Raw genomic sequence first — 24648 nt, forward strand, 5'->3', positions numbered from 1 at the left:
AACAATGCTGCTGCTCAAAAGATGAAAAAAATATCAAAGTACAAACAAAGAAAAATAACAGCGTAAACCAATTAAAAGAAAAACCAAAGAACAAAAGACCAAATAAGTCCCAAATATTTTGGACTTATTTGGTCTTTTGTTCTTTGTTTTTTCTTTTAATTGGTTTGTGTTGTTTTCTTCTTTGTTTAACCGCTTCCCGGCCGTCCTATAGCAGAAATACTGCTACAGGGCGGCACAGGTGCACAAAATCATGTATATATACATGATTTTGCATTTCCGTGTAGGGGGCACGCATGAGGCACGTGCACTCTATCTGCGCCGCCATTCGCATTCGCGGTTGTCATTCACCGGGTCCCGGCCGGTGATTACTCGCTGGTATCCGGTGATTACCAAGGATCTCCAATGGGGAGGAGAACTGTTTTGTTTACTAGACTCGCAGAGGTACATGCAGTGGGGACCAAGAGGTGGGGAGAGTGTACTGTGTTAGTTCACCTTTTTGATTTTGTTTTTCTGAAAAGGAGAACTCTGATTGGATTGGATGCTAGTATACAAATTTTCCAATATGTGGACAGAAACAAGGTACAAAATGTATATATATAAATGAAACAGCGCAAAATAGACCTTCATACAAATTGAAAAAACTGCTCTTACTGGCTTTTATTGATGTGAGAATCCTGGATTTTTTGGCTGTTTGCTGGTTCTTAATATCAGGCTGGTGTTGGCTTAAATAAATGCGCCTTTTACAAGTTGGAAAAATGTGAGTGGCCTGGATTCTGTCTTCTGTTATAATATCTATCTGGCAATATTACACTATATAAGTTTTTTTCTCTGATACGGTGGAGTAAACAAGGATACCACGGTGAGGACCTGGGAGAAGATACATACCTGGTGGGGCAGGCTACTATTGATCTGATGTAAAGAGGGTTTAGGATTTCCCAAAAATCCATAAAGGCTTTTCATTCACCAAAATCTGGTGAGTGTATTTGATGTTGGTGTGCACGGGTGACAGGTGGAAGTTTCCTAAATGCATTTGGAATCCTCAGCTTTCATCACAAGTGGTTTTGGGGTGTCTTTCCTGAAGATTTTTTGACAGAGATATGCACCAATGATTATGGGACATTTATATTTTGTGATTCACTAAATTTGTATGAAGGTCTATTTTGCGCTGTTTCATTTATAAATATTATTTGTGTTTTCACATTTTCTGCACAGCAGCAATTTAGAAGAGGGATACACATATTTTGTATTTGGCACTTTTTTGTTGGCGCAGGAATATTTTATTTTTTGTTTCAAGGTACAAAATGTAACCTAGATCCTTACTGGGCCAGTTACCCACGTTGCACTCATTGCTGACGGATGGAAACAACTGTATCATGCTGCAGCTTGCTTTCCATGCTGGAGACTCATAGGTGGGGCTAGCAGCGCCCTTGGGATCTAGAGCCTGAAAAATGTGATTGAGCATGAGACTTTTAGCTGCAATAAACAAGAGTCATAAGCAACCATGTAGCGCTAAATCCTACCATTGGTAAGTGGTAGAGGCTTAAGCCACAGGGATTTGAAATTCTAATGGTTGTTTCCTATGGCCCAGTTATCGCGTCATTGATCAAAATGTTATGCAAGAAAGAGCCTTTTGCACATAAAGATATTAAATGAATGGAACTCCCTAAACACTACATTAGATTGTGAGCTTGGTAGAGCAGGTGCTGCAGATCGGTTTATTCTTTTGGCATTTATATATAGCTAGAGTGCTTTTTTATTGGCAAGGGAATGCAACCTCCTCCTTTTTTGGTGTAGTTTGTGATCCCTGTTTCCCTTGTCACTCTGTCTTATTTTGCCCTCTGTATTAATCTAACAAACGATGTGCCCTCCAGTGCTGGGAATAAGGGAACTCTCACTAATTATACTCAAGACACTGAAAAGGAAGAGGGGGTGCAAGTAAACGAGCTGAGAAAAATGGATGCAGAGAAGAGACTTCTAAAAGATGTCTTAACTCTGACTGGGTTAACCTTTTAGCTGTTAATTGTTCAGCAACACTCTACATTTCCAAGAGATCCCATTCCCCCAGGCAATAAACACACTAAGATATCTAGAGAATTGCAAAGTATGGCATTTTTTGGTTTATTTCTTTTGCTTTTTGCTGTTAATCTAATAATGTTTTTTTTCTCTCTTTTCCCTTTTTTCTCCTTGTCTTTCCTTTTCCCACCCACCCTTCAACCCATCTCCCTTGCTTTCTCTTCTAGCTAAGAATACCCTCTTGGGAGGTGGAGGAGGTAAGTCTATGTTTGTTTGTCTTCTGTTCCCTGTGAGACATATTACATTTTATTCATGTATCTAACAGCTATAGACAACTTTAGCTGTCAGCTGTATTACCATCTGCAGCTCTTAGCAGGCAGACTTATAAGTCATACAGCTCTGGTGCCATGCAGTTTGTTGAAATTCTTGGGTTCCATACTTGACACGGAATGCACAAATAAAAACGCACAAGGTTGTATCTGTAGTTAAAACATATAGTACCGTGATTCCATATAGCAGGTTCAAGATATAAAAAGCCTTGCAGTGTTTTTTGATATGTTGACTGACAGATAAAAGGACTTACATTCTGTTATTTTGCACTGCTGATCTGTTGCAGGCTTTGGCCACAAGCACACTGTATTCTCTATGATGCCTTTTCTCCTACTGGAGTTTAACAGCAGAAAAATGCAGTAAAAAGCTGCTTTGTGGCTTGCGTGTTCATGCATGTTTATGCGTGTTCATGCATCTGATGTTAATACATTCTTTTGGCCAGAATGTTAATCTATTTTAGCCATTAGACTGTATCAATGCATGGAGGCGCATAAACGTTCCTAGTGTTAAAACGTGTTTGCGTGCTTTTAGGCACATTGAGGCGCTTTTGAGTGTTTTGTATGCTCAAAAGCTCCACTTCTGAACATGACTTTGGTGCACGGCTGGGACTGTGGGGGTGAGCGGGCACCTGTCTCGGGCACTGTGTTGAGGGGGCACAGGTGAGTTGGGCACTCATTCTGCTGCTTACTGACAGGAGTGACTGCAGTGTCACTCCTGTCAGAAGGAGCAGCAGACAATAGCTGGATTCGGCTTTCTCCTCCATTCAGCCTGTATGGAGTGGAAAAGAATCAGTGCTGAGACTGAGAACTGTCCTCAGTCTCAGTGGAGGAAAGAGGATGGACTGTGTCCTTCTTCCTCTCTCCACCTGTTGACTGGAGAGAGGAAGAAGACTCTGTTATTACTAATCTCCCAGTACAAGGGAGAAGGTGGGGGGCAACAATTCAGGAGCATGGGGACACCTGATGTAAAGGGGGACTCTATTGTGGACATCTGATGTAAAGGGGGACTCTGTTGGGGACACCTGATGTAAAGGGGGACTCTGTTGGGGACAACTGATTTAAAGGGGGACTCTACTGTGTACATCTGATGTAAAGGGGGACTCTATTGGAGACTCCACCTGGCGGGGGGGAATGGAGGATGCAATTTGCCATCTTCTCCCTGGGCGCTGGATGACCCTGTCCTGCTTTGGTGGGGGTTTTTTTGCCTTTAAACTCATGTAAAGGCCTATAGTGTGCATGGACACATAGGGGTTTATTTACTAAAGCTGGAGAGTGCAAAATCAGGCTCACTTCTGCATAGAAACCAATCAGCTTCTAACCTCAGCTTGTTCAATTAAGCTTTGGCAATAAAACCTGGAAGCTGATTGGTTTCTATGCAGAAGTGAGCCTGATTTTGCACTATTCAGCTACAGTAAATAAACCCCATATTATAACATGAAGGGGCGTTTAGAGGCAGAATAAAAAAATGCCTGTAAAATCAGCATTTTTTAGTTCAAATGTGCATGAGCCCTTTAGTTCAATCTTAGTTCATTAGGTTTTCATATACAATACAAAATAAACAATTACAATGGTCTTCAGAGTCTCCTAGTGTCATTCACTATAGTGTATCATTCAAAATACATATGCTATAGATACACATGTAAATGTAATGTATGGAGGTACATGTATACTAAACCCACAAGAGTCTAGCCCATACTGTCACCGCTGCAAGGAGGGGAGAGAAAGCTGTGAGGATTTCAAATCCCCAGGCCTGTGAAGCGGCTTTCTCTCCTGTCCTTGCAGCGATGACAGTACGGGCTAGACAGCATCTGATTAGTCAGCACCGTCCATATGACGTTGCTGACCAATCTAAAGCCCTCTAGCCTGAACTGTCATCGCTGCAAGGAGAGGAGGGAAAGCTGCAGAAATTTTAAATCCTTGCAGCTTCATCTCCTCTCATACCACTGAGAATATGGAGCAACTGCCTCCATAGTATACATCTGCACACGCCCACTCTCTGTGCAGTCTGGGATCCCTGCAGGAAGGTATCCCTCACTGCTCCTGTGTGAACTCGGGCTATGACAAGCCTGGGTTCACACAGAAGCAGTGGGGAAACCGCATGTGATTTGGACAGGATTGGCATTCCTGTTAGAATCACATGCTAATCTTGTATTTACGCAAATTGCACCGCAAAGTATTGGTTTCCAGTATCAAGAGAATTTTATTGGGGGGGGTTATGATGCCGGACTGAGCGGCAGTTTAACCTGACGGCTCTGGCTCTATTCCAACATCCTTCAGACTTCCTGCACTGAATCCTCACCTGAGACACATCGTTCTGTTCTTCCTGCCAACGAGCACATCACTGTAACATTACCATGGTCAAAATCGGGCAAGCAATGGCTCCATCGGTGGCGGAAAAGCTGGCCCACTTTCATAGGCAAGATGGAGCCGGCTCCTCTCATTCTGCCTCCTCCACGCTGCTGTCTCCTGCTCTCTCCCAGACTGGCCCTGCTGGATCAGTGAGTTCTTCTCTCCCTGAGCTCTCTTCTTTGCCTACAGTCCTCTTTTCTCTTTTGGGCTCTCCTCCAGACTCTGATAATGAGGGGGATACTGTTCAGGAATCTACTGAATCTACATTATTTCAGATTATGCAAGCTATACATGAGTGCAAGACTTCTATTGCTACACAGATAGAGACCATCAATGTCGGATTCTCTCTGTTGAAACAAGATGTACAAAATCTTTGGGAGAGAATGGGGGTGGCTGAAGACCGCATTAGTTCCCTAGAAGATACTATTCATCCTTTGACCACCTTAGTGCACTCGGCTACTGTTGAAATGGCGGCTCTCAAGGCCAAATTGGACGATTTGGAAAATTGTTCCCACAGAAATAACCTGCTTTTGTGGGATTTCCTGAACGCTCTGAGGGATCATCTCCTAAACATTTTCTTTTTTTCTTATTGAGGGACACCTTTGGAGCTGAGGCATTACCCTCCAACTTTGTGATTGAGAGGGCCCATTGCACACAACCACGCCTACCCCCTTCTGGCTCCCCCCCCAAGCTTCACGAATCCTCAACTTTCAAGATAAAGTTATCATCCTCCGAAGTGCTCAGGAGCAGGAGCCACTGCAGTATAACAGCGCTACCATCTCTATTTATCCTGACTTTTCTGCAGACCTACAGCTTCAACATCTTACACCACTGTAAAAGCTCACCTTAGAAATCATGGCCTACAATATGCTATGCTCTTTCCAGCCAAGCTGTCCATTATTCATGATGGAAAAGCTCACTTTTACACCAACCCAAAGAATGTGATGTCTTGGCTGGATGACCGTTTTGGGCCGGAGCCCAGGTGTGGGCGACGTTAGCTCTGTCAAGCTCTCCTATGCCCAAACCTATTTCCAACTCTTTGGGGCTCTCTTCGAACTGCTTCACCTGTGCTGGTGGATCCTGTTGCCTTTGGCTCCCACTGAACTCCTCTTGTGACGATGGACTGCCCATTTCTGTCTTTTTGGCCCTGCCTCAGAGACTCTTTCTACCATTTCGAAGATTTGATTTCTACCATAAAGAGCCAACCGGACTTCAGCATACCTTTCAACCTATTAGTGGCGAGGCCAATGGATGTTCAAGAGTTAATGGAATCTAAGCTCTCTAAGTTGGGGATGGAAGAGCAGGGTTGGCAGGGAGGGTTTTTGGGGGTTCTTTTGTTTTTGTTTGTTTTTTTCTTGCTAATCTCACATGCCTTCTCTCCACAGATTTACTGTCTAGCTATATGGATGTGCTCCATGTTACATGGATATCCTGTTTCTACTTATCTTTTATGTCTGTGCCACTTAAAGTTCTTTCATAGAACACTAGAGGATTGAACTCATCCCAGAAACGGTCTTTGGTATTCTCCTTTTTGAAACAACATAGACCACATATTGTATGTCTCCAGGAGACCCATTTAATTGGATCTAAGCTGTTGGCCCTTAAACGTCATTGGATCGCTAAGCCCTTCTACTCTACCCATACTTCCTACTCCCGTGGGGATTCTGTGTTGCTGGCTAAATCACTCCCAGCTGATATTGTCCAAGTGAAAACAGATCCGGAAGGGAGATTTGTTGTCCTTACCATTCAGATTGGGTCTATTATGTTTACACTAAATAATGTTTATATTACACTTCCGTTCTCTCTGGATCTCCTAACTAAATTATCCCTTATGACTCTGTCTCTCCCTAGTGGTCCCTTACTCTATGTTGGAGACTTTAACGCAATGTTGGACCCTGCTGTTGACCGCTTGGGGGGTGGTGGTAAAATGTATCAGATGCTCTTAGATTGGGTACAAGTGCATGATCTTACTGAAATATGGCGATGGAAACACCCTGATGCTCGTCAGTACTCCTGACACTCTGACTCTTTTCATAATATGTCACATCTTGATATGGCCTTTGCTTCTGTGAGCACGCTTCCTTTAGTCTCTGCAGTTTCCTACCTTCCCAGGGACATTTCAGATAATTCCCCTCTCTCTGTGGACCTCCTCCTGCTTTAGTGCACCAGCTCTACACTGTGGCACTTGAACCCGCAGTGGTTGGAGGAAGGGGTGGTGCAGGGAGAGTGTACACAAGGTATTGTTGACTACTGGAATACAAACTTGGACACTGTTGACCCTTCCATGGAGTGGGAGGCATTTAAAACTAGCCTCTGTGGAACGTTTATGTCTGTTTCTGGTATGCTACGTAAAAATGCTCAAATAGGCACTGAGGAACTGGAGTCAGCCATGGTGACAGCTGAAAGTAATTATACTGCTCATCCTGATCCCCTTACTAGGGCAGAATGGATGTTGAGGAGATTATGAACTTCGACTGTTAGACCTTACTAAAAAAAGATGCTCTATACTACCATAAAAAAAATTTAGAACATGATAACAAGGCTGGCCACCAACTTGCTTACTTAACTAGACCTGAAATTGCCCCTACTTCTATCCTCTGGATATACTTACCTGCTGGACAGTTGGACACTACAACTCTTGAAGTTGCAGATGCCTTTCTGTTATACTATACTGATCTTTATACTACTCCGCAGATCACTTGCTCAGCTATTTGGCGCGGGTCACCCTCCCCTCCTTGTCCCCAAGTGTGAGAGGGGATGTGGAGGTACCTATCTCAGTTGAGGAGATAGAGCTAGCTATTGCACAACTATCAGCTCATAAAACTCCTGGCCTTGATGGCTTTCCAGCCGAGTGGTCTGCCTGTTTCAAATCACTGATTAGCCTGTTTCTTCTTCGGACTTTTAATGAAGCCCTTAAGACAGGCATCTTACCTCACACTATGCAAGAGGAACTAATTGTTCTCATTTCGAAACCTCATAAAGACCCTCTTAAATGTGATTCATATAGACCGATTTCCCTTATTAATGTTGATGTTAAAATCCTGGCGAAAGTTTTGGCCAATCGATTGAATGGTGTGGTGGCGGCCCTGGTGAGAGGAGACCAAGGTATCTTTATACCTGGTCGCTCTACTAGAATGAACATTCGCAGATTGTTCCATAATATACAATACCCTCATGAACTGCTCCTCTACATGTGTTATTGTCTCTCTAGACACCTGTAAGGCCTTTGATAGTGTTGAATGACCCTAACTATTTCAGATATTACATCTCTATGGCTTTGGCCCTCGTATGATAGCCTGGATACGTCTACATAAGAGAGAATTCTTATGTTATTGATGCCTTTCCAATACACAGGGACACCAGACAGAGCTGTCCTTTATCTCCTCTACTATGCACTGGCAATAGAGCCGCTTGGTATCTGTATTCGTAACTCCCCTTCTATTAGAGGTCTCCCTATTGATACAATAGAAGAACACATCTCCCTGTACACAGATGACACCTTGGTATACTTGGCTGATCCCCACGACTCCTTGCATACTTTATTACAAGAAATTATTCTCTTTGGTGACTACTCTGTTTTCCAGGTGAATTGGGATAAATCTAGCCTGTTCCCATTGGATCCTGGTGCCGTGTCTGTGAGTCCAAACTACAAGTTGTTACCATGTTCAGATATCTAGAAATCAAGGTACAGACGCCATTGTCCTACATTACTAATAACGTATGTCCATTGATTGCCCAGCTGCGGATCAATACCAGCCAGTGGATCCATACCAGCCAGCTGAAGATGACTTATCTCCCTAAACTGTTGTATGTGCTAGCTAATTCCCCTTGCAAAATACCCAAATTCCTATTTAAACAAATTGACACTATTTGCACTGCGTTTCTTTGGAAACATTCCCCCCCCCCCAGAATGGCATTGGAAGTTTTGAGACTGCCCACTTCCTTAGTGGGACTGGCCTTCCCCAATTTCTGTCTATTGAACTTGGCATCTCAGATGGTTCATATACATGACTGGCTGTTCTCTTCATCCGCTAATGCCTGCACCACTACCGAAGCAGCTATTGCTTTGTCCTTAGAAGTACTTTGTAATATTATTTACCTATGCCAAGTACCCACTCTTCCTGGTACTATAATGTTATGAGCCTCCTTGTTTTTGTTTAATGTAGTGCTGACCTGAATATTTAAGACCTCCTGGGTAATTCCCAATAATCCTCTGTGGCATAATCCCACTTTGCAAGAACTCTATTCTTTGCCTGACCCCCAGTGTTGGTCTTCCAGAAGAATTAAATACCTATGCCATCTTTTCACTGCCTGGGGTTTTAAGACTTTCCAACAACTAAGAGTGGAATTTGACCTGCCCTCCGACTATTTATTCTACTATCATCAACTATATCATGCAGTGCGTACACAATTTGGGACTTTAGATAACCCTTTACAGATCACCCCTTTAGAAAAGTTGTTACAACAACCTGACCCTACTATATTGATCTCTACTTATTACTTTGCTCTGTTGATGGTCTCCAATCCTATATTCCTGGTTGCCCAGGCTAAATGGGTTTCAACTGACATACCGTTTGAGGAGGCAGACTGGTCCAAATTCAGTGGTACCTACATTAAATCTGTTATCTCCTCTAAAGAATCATCCAACTAAAAATTTTCCATCTTTCTCACCTTACTCCTGCCCAGTTACATAAAATGTGTTTACTACCTACAGCAGATTGTTTCAGAGGTTGTGGACATAGGGCTGACTTCCTGCATTGTTTCTGGTTCTGTCCGACAGTCCAGGAAGTTTGCAGGGAGGTGGGCTCCTTCATATCCTCCACACTGGGCCTACCTAATGTCTTACATCCCAAGAATTGTCTCTTAGGCATTTTGTGGGATCTAGTGCTTTTGCAATATGCTAAAAGATTACTACGGATATTATATTTCTATGTTAAAAAAATGATTCTGTTGTCCTGGAAGGGATTGAGTTGACCCACGGTAGCTTCTTGGCTTAAACTTGTTAATGATTCCCTTCCCCTGTATAAACTTACTTTTGAGCTCAGGAAAACATCCAAAGTATTCCAAAATATGGGACAGATGGCTTTCCAATCCCCTTACTTTGACCTCTATAGATCCATTATCTTGTATGAGTTCTTTCCACCTAAGTTTAGTTAAGTGTAGTCCACCCTCGTTTTTTATTGGAGTACATTCATTCAGTTTGTTGTATACTTTGACATGTTGGACATGTATGGCAGTGTGAGATGCTTTGACTGTTGATTGTTTTAATTGTCGGACCTTTGTCCTGGGTTTTGTATTTCTTGTATGTCTTGTGTTAAAACTCAATAAATATATCTTTTTTTAAAAAAAGAGCATTTTATCAGTATCGATGCATCCCTAATAACTGAATTAGCGTTTTCGGTTTGTGGTGCTCAGATACAGTTAAGTTAAATATGCTGTAGGTTTTCCGTATCTTTTGTCTGTCTGGGATTGTTGGTACTGTACTATATCTACCTGACTAAAAGCTGTATTAATCACAAAACCAAAAATCTAATATATTGTGCTTACCAAACATTAGATGTGGTTATTGCATTGGTTTTCTTTTTCTTAAGCTTTCTTCCCTCTATTGTCACCTGGCCATCTGACCAGTAACACATCTCCTGTAATAGAGTGCCCCCACTCTGGATGGAGGAGCACAGGGGCACCTTTGGACTGCAGCATTGTCAGTGTGGGGAGTGTCTGGGGAGGGGAGTGTCAGATGGATTAGCAGATTTAGATACTCTAACAAATTGAAGCCAAACTCTAGCTAACACTTTTTAGGCAATCACAGCAACAGTTTTGTTTCTTTTGGGATAAAGGTTTTATGTAAATAAATAAAAGCTGACAATTCTAAGCAACCTATTCAGTGTTAATTGGTTTGTTGTAACCTTCTAACTGCTACAAAGAAAGAAAGACTAAAAAAGAAAACTAATGCAGCCATCAGACCTAAGAACTGGTAAGCTACAATATAATAAACATTTGCTTTTGGGTTTTGGACTGCTTTTTATGCACTTGTCTAGAGTGCCATATAATGATTCAGCTAATAAAAAAAGAGGGTAAAATTTACTTAAAGGTACAGGAACAGAGGTAAGGGTAGGGATCATAGGAAAATAGTTGATATGGAGGGTTGGGATGGGAAGGATAAACTGTTGAGAGATTAAGAGGAGAGAGGACAATGGGGAATTTGTGTTATAAATGTGTCATATTGTGGAATTCCAGAGTTACAGAATACAACCCAAGAGGTCCTGGTTCATGACGGAGTCCTTTTCTAATGCCCATTCAGTTAATGTAGGGTATCCAGTGGTGGGACTCTAGGTATGTGGCTTCCTTTGTTGCTAAGGATGCAGGTGGCTCTTTTACCACACATATGCATCCACAGCAGCCTGAGGGTTATGTGCTGAGAGCACGCTCACTGCAAGCTTCCAGCACACTGGCCGAGCTGTCATGGCTTCTGATCAGGAAGCAGTGGGACAGTCTCCAAATCATGTGACCACCATGTAAGCAGGTTAGTACTAGCTAGTAAGGTGCTGCCCCAGACAGGAGGATAAGGGTTAATGCCTCTCTTGATTCTTTGGTTGTTGGTGGGATCCTTGGGTCTAACCTACTGCTTCTGTGGATATAAAAAGGGACAGTGGGCCGAGTCTAGAGGGTTCCCCCTCCGTAGGAGCCTGAGAGGCTTGCTGCTGGTTCATCAGCAGTGTTCCATGAGAAGTAAAGCCACTAAGGAGCCTAAAAGATGTGAGAGCCATCCAACTTGGGGTTTGCCCTGAAAATACCAGCTACTGGGTAATGCCACTAATGGACCTTTATTGACATGAACTCTACCTGTGCAGGCACACCAGGACAGAACATAGCCTGGTTAGGATTAGGGATTTAGGAAAAGACTGTGTCACGTTGGACTTCGTATTGTTACACTTTATTCAGTAAAGCACTGAAACATTGCCTCTTGCCTGGTCTGAAGTTACAAAAAGAAGTGTAATACAAGTAACCTGCACAATTTTGCACTTAGTCTACAGTTTGGGTGACTATCACATGGGTTATGAAGACTTAACATATTAAGAGTCACCTTAATGCAAGTTGCACATGTGTTTGCCATGAGCAATGAAGGAACAATCATCAAGCGGCCTGTTGTAAATGTGTACTTATAGGTGGAATTGCCTCTAGCTGCGTGGGAGAGGTTGTCAGCACTCCCTATGCCGCATTCCGTCTCCCAAAACTCCCAGGTCCCCATCCAGTAAAGAGGTATGGAAGTTCAGGAGTTAAAGTCATGTTCACATTGGAGCCCGTGCTATATGACAGGGGGGGTTCCATGTTGCTACCAGGACCAGTAGTGGGAAACACTGGACAGGTGGCTGTGGTCAGTGTTCAGTACAGCTCTCCTAATAGCAAGCTACAGTGGGAAGATGTACATTTACACACGGACCCGAGAGTAACTGGAGAAAATGTATTGTCTAAGTATACACGTTGTATCGGTCATCTCTAAAATCAGAGGCCCGCCTTAAGGTTGAGTATTCCCCACAGTGGCCTCAGCCTTGTGCCAAAGCATTGATGAAATGGCACAAAAGTAAAGTTACCCTATGTGTAGGAGAGTCACCCTGTCTCAGGTGCCTAGCGTAGCCCAGAAGAACCTTCCCCGGGGTAGGCCTCCCATGTGACCCTTACTTGGTGCCCAAAGAAGAGGGAAACATGGAGGACATGACTGCCACCTTATCACTCTACCCCAAGCACCCCCCCAACAACCATGAGAGCCAATCACAGTTACAGGATTATGCGCTTTTCACCAAAATGGCTTCTTTCCAGCCAAGGAATTCTACAATATTCCTTGATCCATTCTCCTTGAAGGTGAAGAGGGAGTTATCCATCAGTTTCTTCCTGTATTTCAATCATATTAAACATCAACTTCTTCCATGTACGTCAATTTATTATACTTCTCTACATATGCTGTCTGCACTAAATACATTTTATGCTAAATTGTACTGATTATGGAGACATTACTGAAATGTTCTATTTCAGCCATTTGTTGCCTGAGATGTGGCTGCGACAGTAAAATGCTTATACATCTGTGTTGGTGCTACAAGACTGGTCTCATGCAGAGATTGCAGAATTTTGTCAGCTACCAACCTGCCTTTGTGAAAAAAATTAAAAGAAACACCAAATGTAGGCAGCAATATGTCCCACTGAAAACAAATTATTATCAAACATTCGGCTTTTTAACAGTACAAGTTGGAATGCATCAATTTCCTTTATAAATTTACAGGTTTAACCAGTTAATTTATCCGGGCAAGTGCTGAGGCCATTAAGGCTTGATTATAATCTGAGCTTTGCTTACAACTTCATCCAACATAATTGTACCCAGAGTAATCCAAGAGGTTAAAAAGAAATCACTAGGTCATATATTAATGGCAGCATAACTAGTTTATTTTATGTATTTTTATATTTTATCATTATGATTTTTTTAACTTTAAGGGATATTTAATCTAAAATGTATAGCTTCTTTGGTCTCTAGTTCAATGCCAGGGCAAAGCAGCAGCAACAATTCCATCACACTGCAACTGACTTTTCTGTTTAGAGCTGTTGTCAAAAAAGGCAATTCACCTCATACCACTGATGTCAAGGGCAAAAATTTTGTTGTATGTATGTCACCAGGAGGAGCCAGTGAGCATAAATGGATTTCTCTACATATGTTCTAGATCACTTCACTAGGAGGAAGAACAGCATGTCTATTCAATGAGCGCATATTACTGACCCATTTACAAATATCATTGAAAAACGACATCAGTACACTTGCTTGTTCATGCATATATCTAATCAGCCACTATAAAATCTTGCAGACCAGGAGCTTCAGTTAGGCTACATGAACATGAGCGCATTTTCCCATGCAGTATTACCAGGTTATATATTTTTGGTACCTGGGAAGTCCTGGTGCTGCGTATCTTACAGGATTATTGGTGATCTGAGTGCAAAGTATGACAAAGTTGCAGCCTGCAGTAGCTGTATCAAAAGGAGAGCACAAAACACATGTTGCTCACTTGTTCATTCTGAGTTTAATGTGTTGAGCAGAATTGGATCACATACAGATAATAGCTTTCTTTATAGTGGCCACATGGAAAAGCACATCAATTTCTATTAGAGAATTACCATTACTAACATATAGGATACTAAATAGAGAAAGTGAATGTCAGCACAAACACAAAACTGAACAAAGTCAGCATAAATGTAGCGTGCCAAACCTGTATCAAGACAAAACCCATGTTGCTCACTTGCTCATTCCGAGTTAAATGTGAGCTTGTTGGTTGTTAGTCTCCGGAAGTCACACTACAAATCAATGGAGCTCCCTCTAGTTGCAGCCTAGTAATAACATTGTGTGGAGGTTTACTAATTTACTTGTTACATGTACAGCTACTCATAGACAGGAGCATTATTATTATTATACAGGATTTATATAGCGCCAACAGTTTGCTCAGCGCTTTACAAATTAAAGGGAGACAATACAGCAACAATACAGTTCAATACAAGATGGTTAGGAGGGCTCTGCTCCTTGGAGCTTACAATCTAAGAGACATCATGGGTATTGTGCATTTGGGACATTAATTCTGTGCACATGCGCTGTGATACATATACGAAAAACTTGGAGCATTGCTCAAAGCACTGCAAAACCTCCCCCTGCAGTCCGAAGCACAGATCGGGTGCCAAAGTGCAAACAAGTATTTAGAAGGTCTACCCACGCTGAGATGGAAAAATAAATATATAAAAACTACTAGCAGCTAAACACCTATTCCTAAACCTGTAGGTAAATGGATAATAATGAAAAAAGTGGTGTAGCGCTCAGTAACAAATGCAATACATGTAATAAATAAATATCAATAGTAGTGACACTAAGTGCTCACAATTCAGGTCACAGCAGACCTAGTAGGTGACTAAAAGTGAACCCAATCCCATGGGGGGGTCAAAGACTGAAGTCCTGAAGAAGTCATATGCAACGTGACGTAATGCGTTTACAGCGTGGTGACGCAACTTCCGGTTTGACATGTGACGTGTTTCCGGCGCGTCGCCATCTTTGAATTCCCTGCAATTCATTTCCAATACACCCATATATGGGAAATGCCTGCTGATGAATTTTAAAATAATTGTTCTTGCCTGGAGCGTACCTGTGTCTGTCTACCTACTGATCTGGAGGGGTTCATGGTGTGAATTTCCTGCTGGCTATATACCTGTCACAGCCCTGTCACCAGACCACCAGGATTTCCTGTATCAGAAGGATCAAGGAGAGATCCATAAGGCTCTATGGCCCCTAGGGGTTGATGAGTGGAGGTGAGAGGCCACTTTAGCCATTGTTTGGAGAGCACCTACTGGTGGGTCACGATCGTTTATGCATGGTCTGGAAGATTGGAGCACTGCAGCTGTGTTTACACATCCACCTATGATTGGACTTGACTATTTATTTGTGATTTTGGTGCACATGATTAGCACTTGTCCCTCAACAGGGATCCACAATATTTTAGGCCGTTACCCCAATTGTGGGGACTAAGAGTCACGATACTTTGATCCCCCCCATGGGATTGGGTTCACTTTTAGTCACCTACTAGGTCTGCTGTGACCTGAACTGTGAGCACTTAGTGTCACTACTATTGATATTTATTTATTACATGTATTGCATTTGTTACTGAGCGCTACACCACTTTTTTCATTAAAGTGCAAACAAGATCATTGGGCTAGCAGGAACAGATTGGAAAACAGAAGGAGGAAGTGCTGTACACCGAAACCCAGTTACTCTATAGAGAGGTAAAAGATACGGCTTCAGCCTGAACTCCTCCTTTCTATGAGCAATGCTATAGGGCATCTGCGCACCAGAAATACACAGCATATTTGCCCCGGCAAATGCACCAATGTGCATAAATCATGGTCACATCAAACACCAGAATGGAGAAAAAAGATGTGATCTCAGGTATTTTGACCGTGGTATGATTGCTTGTGGTAAATTGGCTGGTTTGAGAATTTCTGTAACTACTAATCTCCTAAAATGTTACTCATGATGGTTTTAGCAAGTTTTATCCAGTTAGCGTACTCAGAATGGTGCAAAAAGTTAGAAAAACCTCTAGTAAGTGGCAGTTTCCTGGATGGAAATGCAACCCATCCCAGCGTCCAAGGTCTTTAGTGATGAACTGGTTACAGTAAACAGGGCAAAGGACAGCCAATAGGATTCAGGAGCCACATAATCCCCCTTCATCAAGGCTTGCTTAACCACTTCAAGTCCGGACACTTTCACCCCCTTCCTGCCCAGGCTAATTTTCAGCTTTCAGTGCCATCACACTTTGAATGACAATTGCGTGGTCATGCAACACTGTACCCAAATGAATTTTATAGCATTTTTTTGAGACAGATAAAACTTTATTTTGGTGGTATTTATTCACCACTGGGATTTTAATTTTTTTGCTATATAAATGAAAAAGTCCAAACATTCTTCATAAATCTTGGCCAAAATGTATTCAGCTATCTTTTTAGTAAAAACAAAATAACCCAAATTAGTTTATAACCAAAAATGATAATTTTTCAATAATTGTTTTTATTTTATTTTTTTTTATATTAGTATTTATTTTTTTTTAACATTCTGTCACCCTAGCAGTACAGTGTCACCATAGTGACACCGTACAACTTGTGGGGGGTGATGGAAGATTTTTTTTTTTTTTTACACATTGCTTTTACACCATTAAGGCTGTAAAAGCAATAATTTCTCCTCCTCTCTGGCTTCATTCTTGCAGCTATTGAGAAATACTGTGAGAGCTGTGATTGGTCACAGCTTGTCACATGGTACAAGGCTGTTGTGAATAGCCTTGTACCATGTGACCTCTGTGATCATTCACAGATTTCACTAGTAGTAAGCAATGATGTCAGGAAGTGACATCTTGTGTACTACTATTCATGTGATCACTAATTGGCCAATCAGTGATCACATGATCGGGACTTCACACAGAGGTCCCGTACAGCGATTGTCCGGAAGACACAGCGGGCACCAGAACAGGAGGAGCACAGAGGGACAGGTAGGGGGCAGAGTGACAGTGGGCATGGGACAGGATCAGGGCAGCGGGACAGGAGGAGCGCAGTGGGACAAGTGAGGGGCAGTGGGGCAGGAGTGCAGAGGGACAGGTAGGGGGCAGCGTGACAGGAGGCATGGGACAGGATCGGGGCAGCGGGACAGGAGAAGCGCAGTGGGACAGGAGAAGGAGCTCAGAGGACAGGAGGAGTGCAGAAGGATAGGTGAGGGGCAGTGGAACAGGAGGAGCGCAGTGGGACAGGTGAGGGGCAGTGTGACAGGAGGAGTGCAGAGGGACAGGTAGGGGGCAGCGTGACGGGGGGCATGGGACAGGATCGGGGCAGCGGGACAGGAGAAGCGCAGTGGGACAGGATCGGGGCAGCGGGACAGGAGAAGCGCAGTGGGACAGGTGAGAGGCAGTGGGACAGGAGGAGCGCAGAGGGACAGGTGAGGGGCAGTGTGACAGGAGGAGTGCAGAGGGACAGGTAGGGGGCAGCGTGACGGGGGGCATGGGACAGGATCGGGGCAGCGGGACAGGAGAAGCGCAGTGGGACAGGATCGGGGCAGCGGGACAGGAGAAGCGCAGTGGGACAGGTGAGAGGCAGTGGGACAGGAGGAGCGCAGAGGGACAGGTAGGGGGCAGCGTGACAGGGGGCATGGGACAGGATCGGGGCAGTGGGACAGGAGAAGGAGCGCAGAGGGACATGAGGAGCGCAGAAGGATAGGTGAGGGGCAGTGGGACAGGAGGAGCGCAGAGGGACAGGTGGGGGGCAGCATGACAGGGGGCATGGGACAGGATCGGGGCAGCAGGACAGGTGAGGGGCAGTGGGACAGGAGGAGCGCTCTTCCACCCTGACCTCGTCTTATTATTATTATTATACAGGATTTATATAGCGCTAACAGTTTGCTCAGAGCTGTACAATATAACGGGAGACAATACAGCAACAATACAGTTCAATACAAGAGGGTTAGGAGGGCCCTGCTCCTTGGAACGTACAATCTAGGAGGGAGGGGCTAGTGCTACAAAAGATAGTAACTGTGGGGGATGGACTGGTTTAAAGAGTAGAAGATTCCTTTATTAGCTGAGGGCAGGATATGCTTCCCTGAAGAGATAGGTTTTCAGAGATCACCTAAAAGTGAGCAGTGTAGGCGATAGTCTGATAAATTGGGGTAGAGGTCTTCTTCTTCCTCCTCCGCTGGCACCTTCTGGCCATCCTGCACATCCCGGTGCACACTGACAGCGGGCCCCGGCCTTCACGCGCTCCAAGCGCACACCGGGGATCCTCCCACCGCTCCGCTCTCCTCTGCAGCCGGTCCCTTGGCCAGGGTGACCCTCCTTGTGTGTCGGCTTGGCTGTACCCTCACCCATGGCGGCCCTGCCGCTGACACACACAGTGTCCCTTCTGCTTGGGGAGCATACCGCCCCCCTGTAAACTGCCGCCCTAGGCAAACGCCTTGTTTGCCTTGCGGCAGATACGCCCCTGGGTGTCAGTGTGGGATCTGAACACCATCTGCTTGTTTGATCTCTTGATTGGAGATCAAAGTGCCTGGTAAGAAGCAAGCATTTGTGGACACCTATGCAGGGGTGTCCCTAGGGTTGGTGTCACCCGGTGCGATAACACTTGGTGACACCCCCTCCGACAATCCCTGTAGAATGGATCAGATCTGCGGATTGAGCATAATGGATCGGACTCCAATCCATTATGCTCAATCCGCAGATCTGATCCATCCTGCGGGGATCATCGGCTTGCTTTACAGCTTACCTTTTCATGGAGTGGGTCCGGTGTCACCCCGTATAGGTTGCATGCCGACCATCCCTGCATGATGGTTCGGATCTGCGGATTGAGCATAATGGATATCTACGGATTAAGGATAATGGATCGGAGTCCAATCCATTATGCTCCCCAATCCGCAGATCCGATCCATCCTGCAAGGATCGTCGGCATGCAACCTATACGGGGTGACACCGGACCCGCTCCACAAAAAGGTAAGTTGTAAAGCAAGCCGACGATCACCGCAAGATGGATCGGATATGCGGTTTGGGGAGCATAATGGATCGGACTCCAGTCCATTATGCTCAATCTGCAGATTCAATCCATCCTAGGGATATCGTTGGCTTGCTTTACAGCTTACCTTTTCATGGAGCGGGTCCGGTGTCACCCCATGCGGTAGGTGTCACCCGGTGCAGCGCGCACCCCCCGCACCTGCCTAGTGACACCCCTGCACCTATGCACTTTCCGTTGGAGGATTTCTTTAGAACACATCACTGTGGTATTGGATTTTGGGACGTTTAATTATTTAATATATGAATGTGGACCTATGTCATTTTAATTAATTTATGCACATTTTTATGTAGCAGCATTTATTTGATTCATTATTGTTTATGATTATTTAGTGTACAGCGCACTCATTTTTTATATTATTTGTTTTGTATTTTCTGGTGTTCAGGGAAAGAGTAGCAGCAGTTCACTAATTGTTTCATTATTGTTTCAGAATATATATTTGTTTCACACATTTATTCACACATTGTATCGTCTGGGGTGTAGCGCAGGTTTTTTTCCCCTTACATGAAGATAACCCGAGTAAAATACAAAATGCAGTTTTTAAATGATTATTTCATATATTAAGGGAAAAAAATATCCAAACATGCCTGGCCCTATGTGAAACAGTAATTGTCCCCTAAACCTAATAACTGCTTGTGATACTCTTGGTGGTAACAACTGCAATCAAGCATTTATGATAACTGGCAGTGAGTCTTTCACATCGCTGTGGAGGAATGTTGGCCTAGTCTTCTTTGCAGAACTGTTTTCATTCAGCCACATTGGAGGGTTTTGGAGCATGAACAGCCTGTTTAAGGTCATGCCACAGCATCTCAATTGGATTTAAGCCCGGACTTTGACTAGGCCACTCCAAAACCTTACTTTTGTTCTTTTTTGAACCATTCAGAGGTGGACTTGCTGGTGTGTATCGGATTATTGTCCTGTTGCAAAATTCAGGTGTGCTTGAAGTCATGAACTGGTGGCCGGGCATCCTACTTCAGATTTTCTGGTAGAGTGCATAACTGACAGTTCCATCAATTATGGCAAGTCGTACAGATCCCCAAGCTAGAACAAAGCCCCAGACCATAACACTACCACCACCATGTTTGACTGTTGGTATGATGTTCGTTTTTGAAATGCTGTGTTAGTTTTACACCAGATGTAACAGGACGCACACCTTCCAAAAAGTTTAACTTTTGTCTCATCAGTCCACAGAAATTTTGCCCAAAACTCTTGGGGATAGTCAAGATTTTTTTTGGCAAATGCGAGAGGAGTCTTTTTGCTCAGCAGTGGCTTCCACCTTGGAACTCTCCTATGGATGCCATTTTTGCCCAGTTACTTTCTTATTGTTGAACCATTAACACTGATCTTTTTTTTTTTAATTTAAATATTTATACATTTTTCAGATAAACAAATTATACAAACACACTCATTAAAACCTTTATCAAAACAATATCAAAACATTTATCGTTTCATCCCTTCCCCCCCATCCCCCTACCTATATACCATCCCCCCCCCCAATCCAACCCTTAAGCCCTTCTGCTCTGCATTTTCCTGTTCATTTCTGGAGATCCTAGTCCCTATAAAAGAAGAACAAAATATATTCCCATATTATTGTGTTAGTCCCCCATATCCTCTATGGTTAGCTTTAACTTTTTGAATTCCTCCCATTTGTTCCATCTTGTATGGTGACTCTCCATCTTATCTTCATTCATATGATAAAGTTCCTCCAATTTACATATTTGATCCACCCTATCCACCCAGTCTTTTATTTTCAGCACCTCCTGTCTCCTCCAAAACTTGGATATCAGTCCCTTTGCTGCATTCAAATAGTACAAGAAACCAGATTCTTTGTATTTTTTAACTGAAAGCTTAGTACTATGGAAAAGGCAAATCTCTGGGTCTACTAGAATATTAACCTCTGTAATTTTCTGAATCAAGCTTACTATTTTCCCCCAATACTCTTTTATTTTAGAACACTCCCACCAAATGTGATACATTGTGCCTCTACCTCCACATCCACGCCAACATAAAGGTGAATTATATCCACTCAATCTATGTGCCACACTCAGTGTGATATACCATCTTGCCCATTAACACTGATCTTAACAGAGGCAAGTGAGGCCTGAAGTTCTTTAGATGTTGTTCTGGGTTCTTTAACCACCTTCCGCCCACCCTATAGTGACGGGCACAAGGTGGTTCTCTCGTTCTGATAGGACGTCATATGACGTCCTACCAGACTCACTGCGCATGCGCGGCTCAGGGAGCGCGCGGCGATCTCCGGTGCGCTGTGTCCCTCGGACACAGCAGATCACAGAAAGAACCAAAGATGTCGGCTCGGTCATGTGATCAGCTGTGTCCAATCACAGCTGATCACATGTAAACACGGAAATGGCGGTTATCGGCATTTCTCTTCTCTCGAGCTGTCACACTGACAGCTTGAGAGGAGAGGAGAGCTAGTAACACTGTTCAACAAATTTTTATTTCTTGCCAGTTTTGGAAACAAAAGGATCCATTTCTTAATGAATTTCACATTCTGAGTTCAAATATAACAATGAAATTTGTCAATTGGCTCTAGTTTTTCTGTAAACGGAAAGTTTTCTACTATAGGCGTAATGACTACATAATGCACAATAATTATATAGATAGATGTCTTTCCACAAATATAAAGCAAGTGATATTGACTACATAACAAAGCCTAAATGGCATAATATATTGCATAGGATTACCAAGAAAAATTATAGCCATAAGCTAAGTTGAATCATTTTAATACTTAGGATTCTCACTAGTTTTGTCTTCAGTTTGTGTCGGTTTTGCTTCTCTTGGCTTTTCTCTTGTATTCGAGGAAAGGGCTATCTCTTACAACTGCACGTGACTACACGCTTCAGGTTCTTCCTCACTTGACTCAACCACGAAGGATTCTGGTGCTTTAGGAATTGGTAGCCCCTCTCCATGAGGAACTGGACGTATTGCCGATGGAATATTTGGATAGTGCACAGATAACTTTTTCTTCTTATTTAGCCCTTTTACAATTGGAGGCACCATACAAAAGTAACAATTACTAACATGATCTGTTGGCTCTCTCCAAATCATTGGCACAGCGAAAGGCATAGATGCCTTTTTTCCATTCAACCATTGCTCCAGTGCTGTCCCACAAGAATTGCAGCATATATGTGGTGCCCAGCTCTTGTCCTGGTCTCCTATCTTGCAGCCAAAATACAAGTTGTAGGCTTTCTTAATCATTCCTGTTATCCTCCTTTTTTGTGAGATAAAAGTTATTTCACTGCAGATATAGCAGAAATTATCTGCTTTATTCACACAAGTTCGAGGCATTACTGAGTAGCCTATATAAGTATAAAACGAAATGTAAAGACGCTGTCGAACTACAATCAGCTACAGATACTGCAGCTTTTATGCAGTGAAGTGATGCAATTAAAGGCTAATATTGCATCATCTCAGTATACATGCAATTTTCTATTGGTCACCAGTATCAATTGCACAATATGCAGCTGAAGTTGCATCATAATTTTGAATGGCTTACGTCATTAGATGGGTGAATATATCATGGAAACTAGAGCCAATCAACATTTTTTAGGGTCATTTTCATTTTCAGCACCCCAAAATTATGTAAGATTAGCTAATTTTATGCCCAAAACTTTTTACCTGTTGAACAGTCGGCTTTCCGCGGAGGGGACATGTACACTGATCATCAGGGCACTGATCAGTGTGCCCTGATGATCAGTGTGGCCCCAGAAGTGCCACCTGTCAGTGCTCATCAGTGCCACATGCCAGTGCCTATCAGTGCCACATGCCAGTGCCCATCAGTGCCGCATCAATGCCACATATCAGTGCATACCAGTGCACATCAATGCCACATATTAGTGCCCATCTGAGCTGCCTTTCAATGTCACCCATCAGTGCCAGTCAGTGCCACCTATCAATGCCAATCAGTGCCAACTATCAGTGCTGCCAATCAGTGCCACCTATCAGTGCCAGTCAGTGTCGCCTATCAGTGCGCATCCGTGCCAGCCAGTGCCGCTTATCAGTGCCAGTCAGTGCTGCCTATCAGTGCCATATATCAGTGTCATGTATCAGTGCTGCCTTTCAGTGCCCATCAGTGATGCCTGTCAATGCCCATCAGTGCAACCTACCAGTGCCTCCTCATCAGTGCCCATGAGTGCCACCTATCAGTGTCCGTCAGTGCAGCCTATCAGTGCCCACCACTGCAGCCTCATTAGCGCACATCAGTGAAGGAGAATAATCACTTATTTACAAAATTGCATAACAAAAACTAAGAAGAAACGGGTTTTTTTTCAAAATTTTCAGTGGTTTTTGGTTTGTTTAAGAAAAAATAAAAATCCCAGAGGTGATTAAATACCACCAAAAGAAAGCTCTATCTGTTTTAAGAAATGATAAAAAATTTCATTTGGGTACAGTGTTGCATGACCGCGCAATTGTCATTCAAAGTGTGACAGCGCTGAAAGCTGGAAATTGGCCTGGGCAGGAAGGGGGTATAAGTGCCCTGTAGGCTAGGGGTTAATGACCTTCTGGATGAGTCATCGTTGTGCTCTTGGAGTAATTTTGGCAGGGGTACCGCTCCTGGGAAGGTTCACCACTGTTCCAAGTTTTCTCCATTGGTGGATAATGGCTCTCACTATGGTTCGCTGGAATCCCAAAGCCTTAGAAATGGCTTTGTAACCCTTTCCAGACTGATATATGCCAATTACTTTGTTTCTCATCTGTTCTTGAATTTCTTTAGATTGTGGTATGAGATGTTGCTTTTTGAGACTTTCTAGCATGCTTCACTTTGTCAGACAGCTTCTATTTAAGTGATTTCTTGATTCAACAGGTCTGGCTGTAAGCAGGCCTTGGTGAGGTAAGCAAAATTTAACTCAGATTTCTAAAAAATTTGATTAATCACAGTTCATTCATGATTTAGCAAGGGGAGTGGTGGGTTTCACATAGGGCCAGGCAGGTTTTTTCTGTTAATAAATGAAATCATCATTTAAAAACTGAATTTGTGTAATATTAAAATTTCTTTGATGATCTGAATCATCTGTGACAAATATGCAAACAAAAATCAGGAATTGGCCAAATACTTTTTCACTTTTGTGTAAATATGTTTTCTATAGAGCAAGGTAAATTTTGGGAATTTTGGAGCTGCCTCTTTCTTCTGTCCAACAAAGAAAAAAGCATCCAAGAGGCTTTGGGACTTTGATGTGAGTTCATAAAAGTAGAGAGAAGATAAAAATATTCGGGGAGATCAATGGCTCAGGTTAGCCTGTTCACAACAGACAAGGCTACCCTCCAGTGAGTGCCCCAGCAGGTTACCAGAAAAAAAGTGCATGTTTTCAATCTTTTGTCCAATATTCTAGACAGGCAGTTCCATCAGAACGTGGGATCTAACACTCAGAGCTGCCTCCTTTTTTGCAGCATTCGAAAGAGCAGATTTTTCTCAACAAAATACAATATATAACAAAAAAAGTGAAAAACATGGAGCTGCCTCCTTTTTTGCTGCAAATCATTTAACCACTTCCTGTCTGGACACTTTTACCCCCTTCCTGTCCAGGCCAATTTTCAGCTTTCAGCGCTATCACACTTTGAATGACAATTGCGCGGTCATGCAACACTGTACCCATATGAATTTTTTAGCATTTTTTGAGACAGATAAAACTTTATTTTGGTGCTATTTATTCACAACTGGGATTTTTATTTTTTTTGATATATAAATGAAAATGTCCAATAATTTAGAAAAAACTTGTTTTTCGTATAAAATTTTGCAAATAAACAATCTTTCTTCATAAATCTTGGCCAAATTATAATTTTTCAAAAATTGTTTTTACCTTTTTTTTTCTTTTATATATTATTA

At 43.0% G+C, this 24648-nt stretch overlaps 1 protein-coding gene and 1 non-coding gene across 4 annotated transcripts in view; both read left to right on the forward strand.

Moving 5' to 3' along the window:
• The window catches only part of MACROD1 (mono-ADP ribosylhydrolase 1), a 1131067-nt gene that overhangs the window by 971140 nt on the left and 135279 nt on the right, over nucleotides 1–24648 (forward strand). For all 3 annotated transcript variants that reach the window (XM_089652781.1, XM_089652783.1, XM_089652782.1), the window contains exon 4: nucleotides 2241–2270. In XM_089652781.1, the coding sequence (XP_089508907.1) occupies nucleotides 2241–2270 (30 nt within the window). The remainder of the gene's footprint in view (nucleotides 1–2240; nucleotides 2271–24648) is intronic.
• Nucleotides 3020–3139, forward strand: LOC149446164 (small nucleolar RNA SNORA17). The gene has a single exon (XR_016306252.1). It is a non-coding gene; the product is annotated as a small nucleolar RNA SNORA17 (small nucleolar RNA).

The sequence above is a fragment of the Staurois parvus genome, unplaced genomic scaffold (assembly GCF_062004578.1).
Source record: "Staurois parvus isolate SC_StPar_1 unplaced genomic scaffold, SC_StPar_1.0 ptg000694l, whole genome shotgun sequence".
Taxonomy (NCBI): Eukaryota; Metazoa; Chordata; class Amphibia; order Anura; family Ranidae; genus Staurois; species Staurois parvus.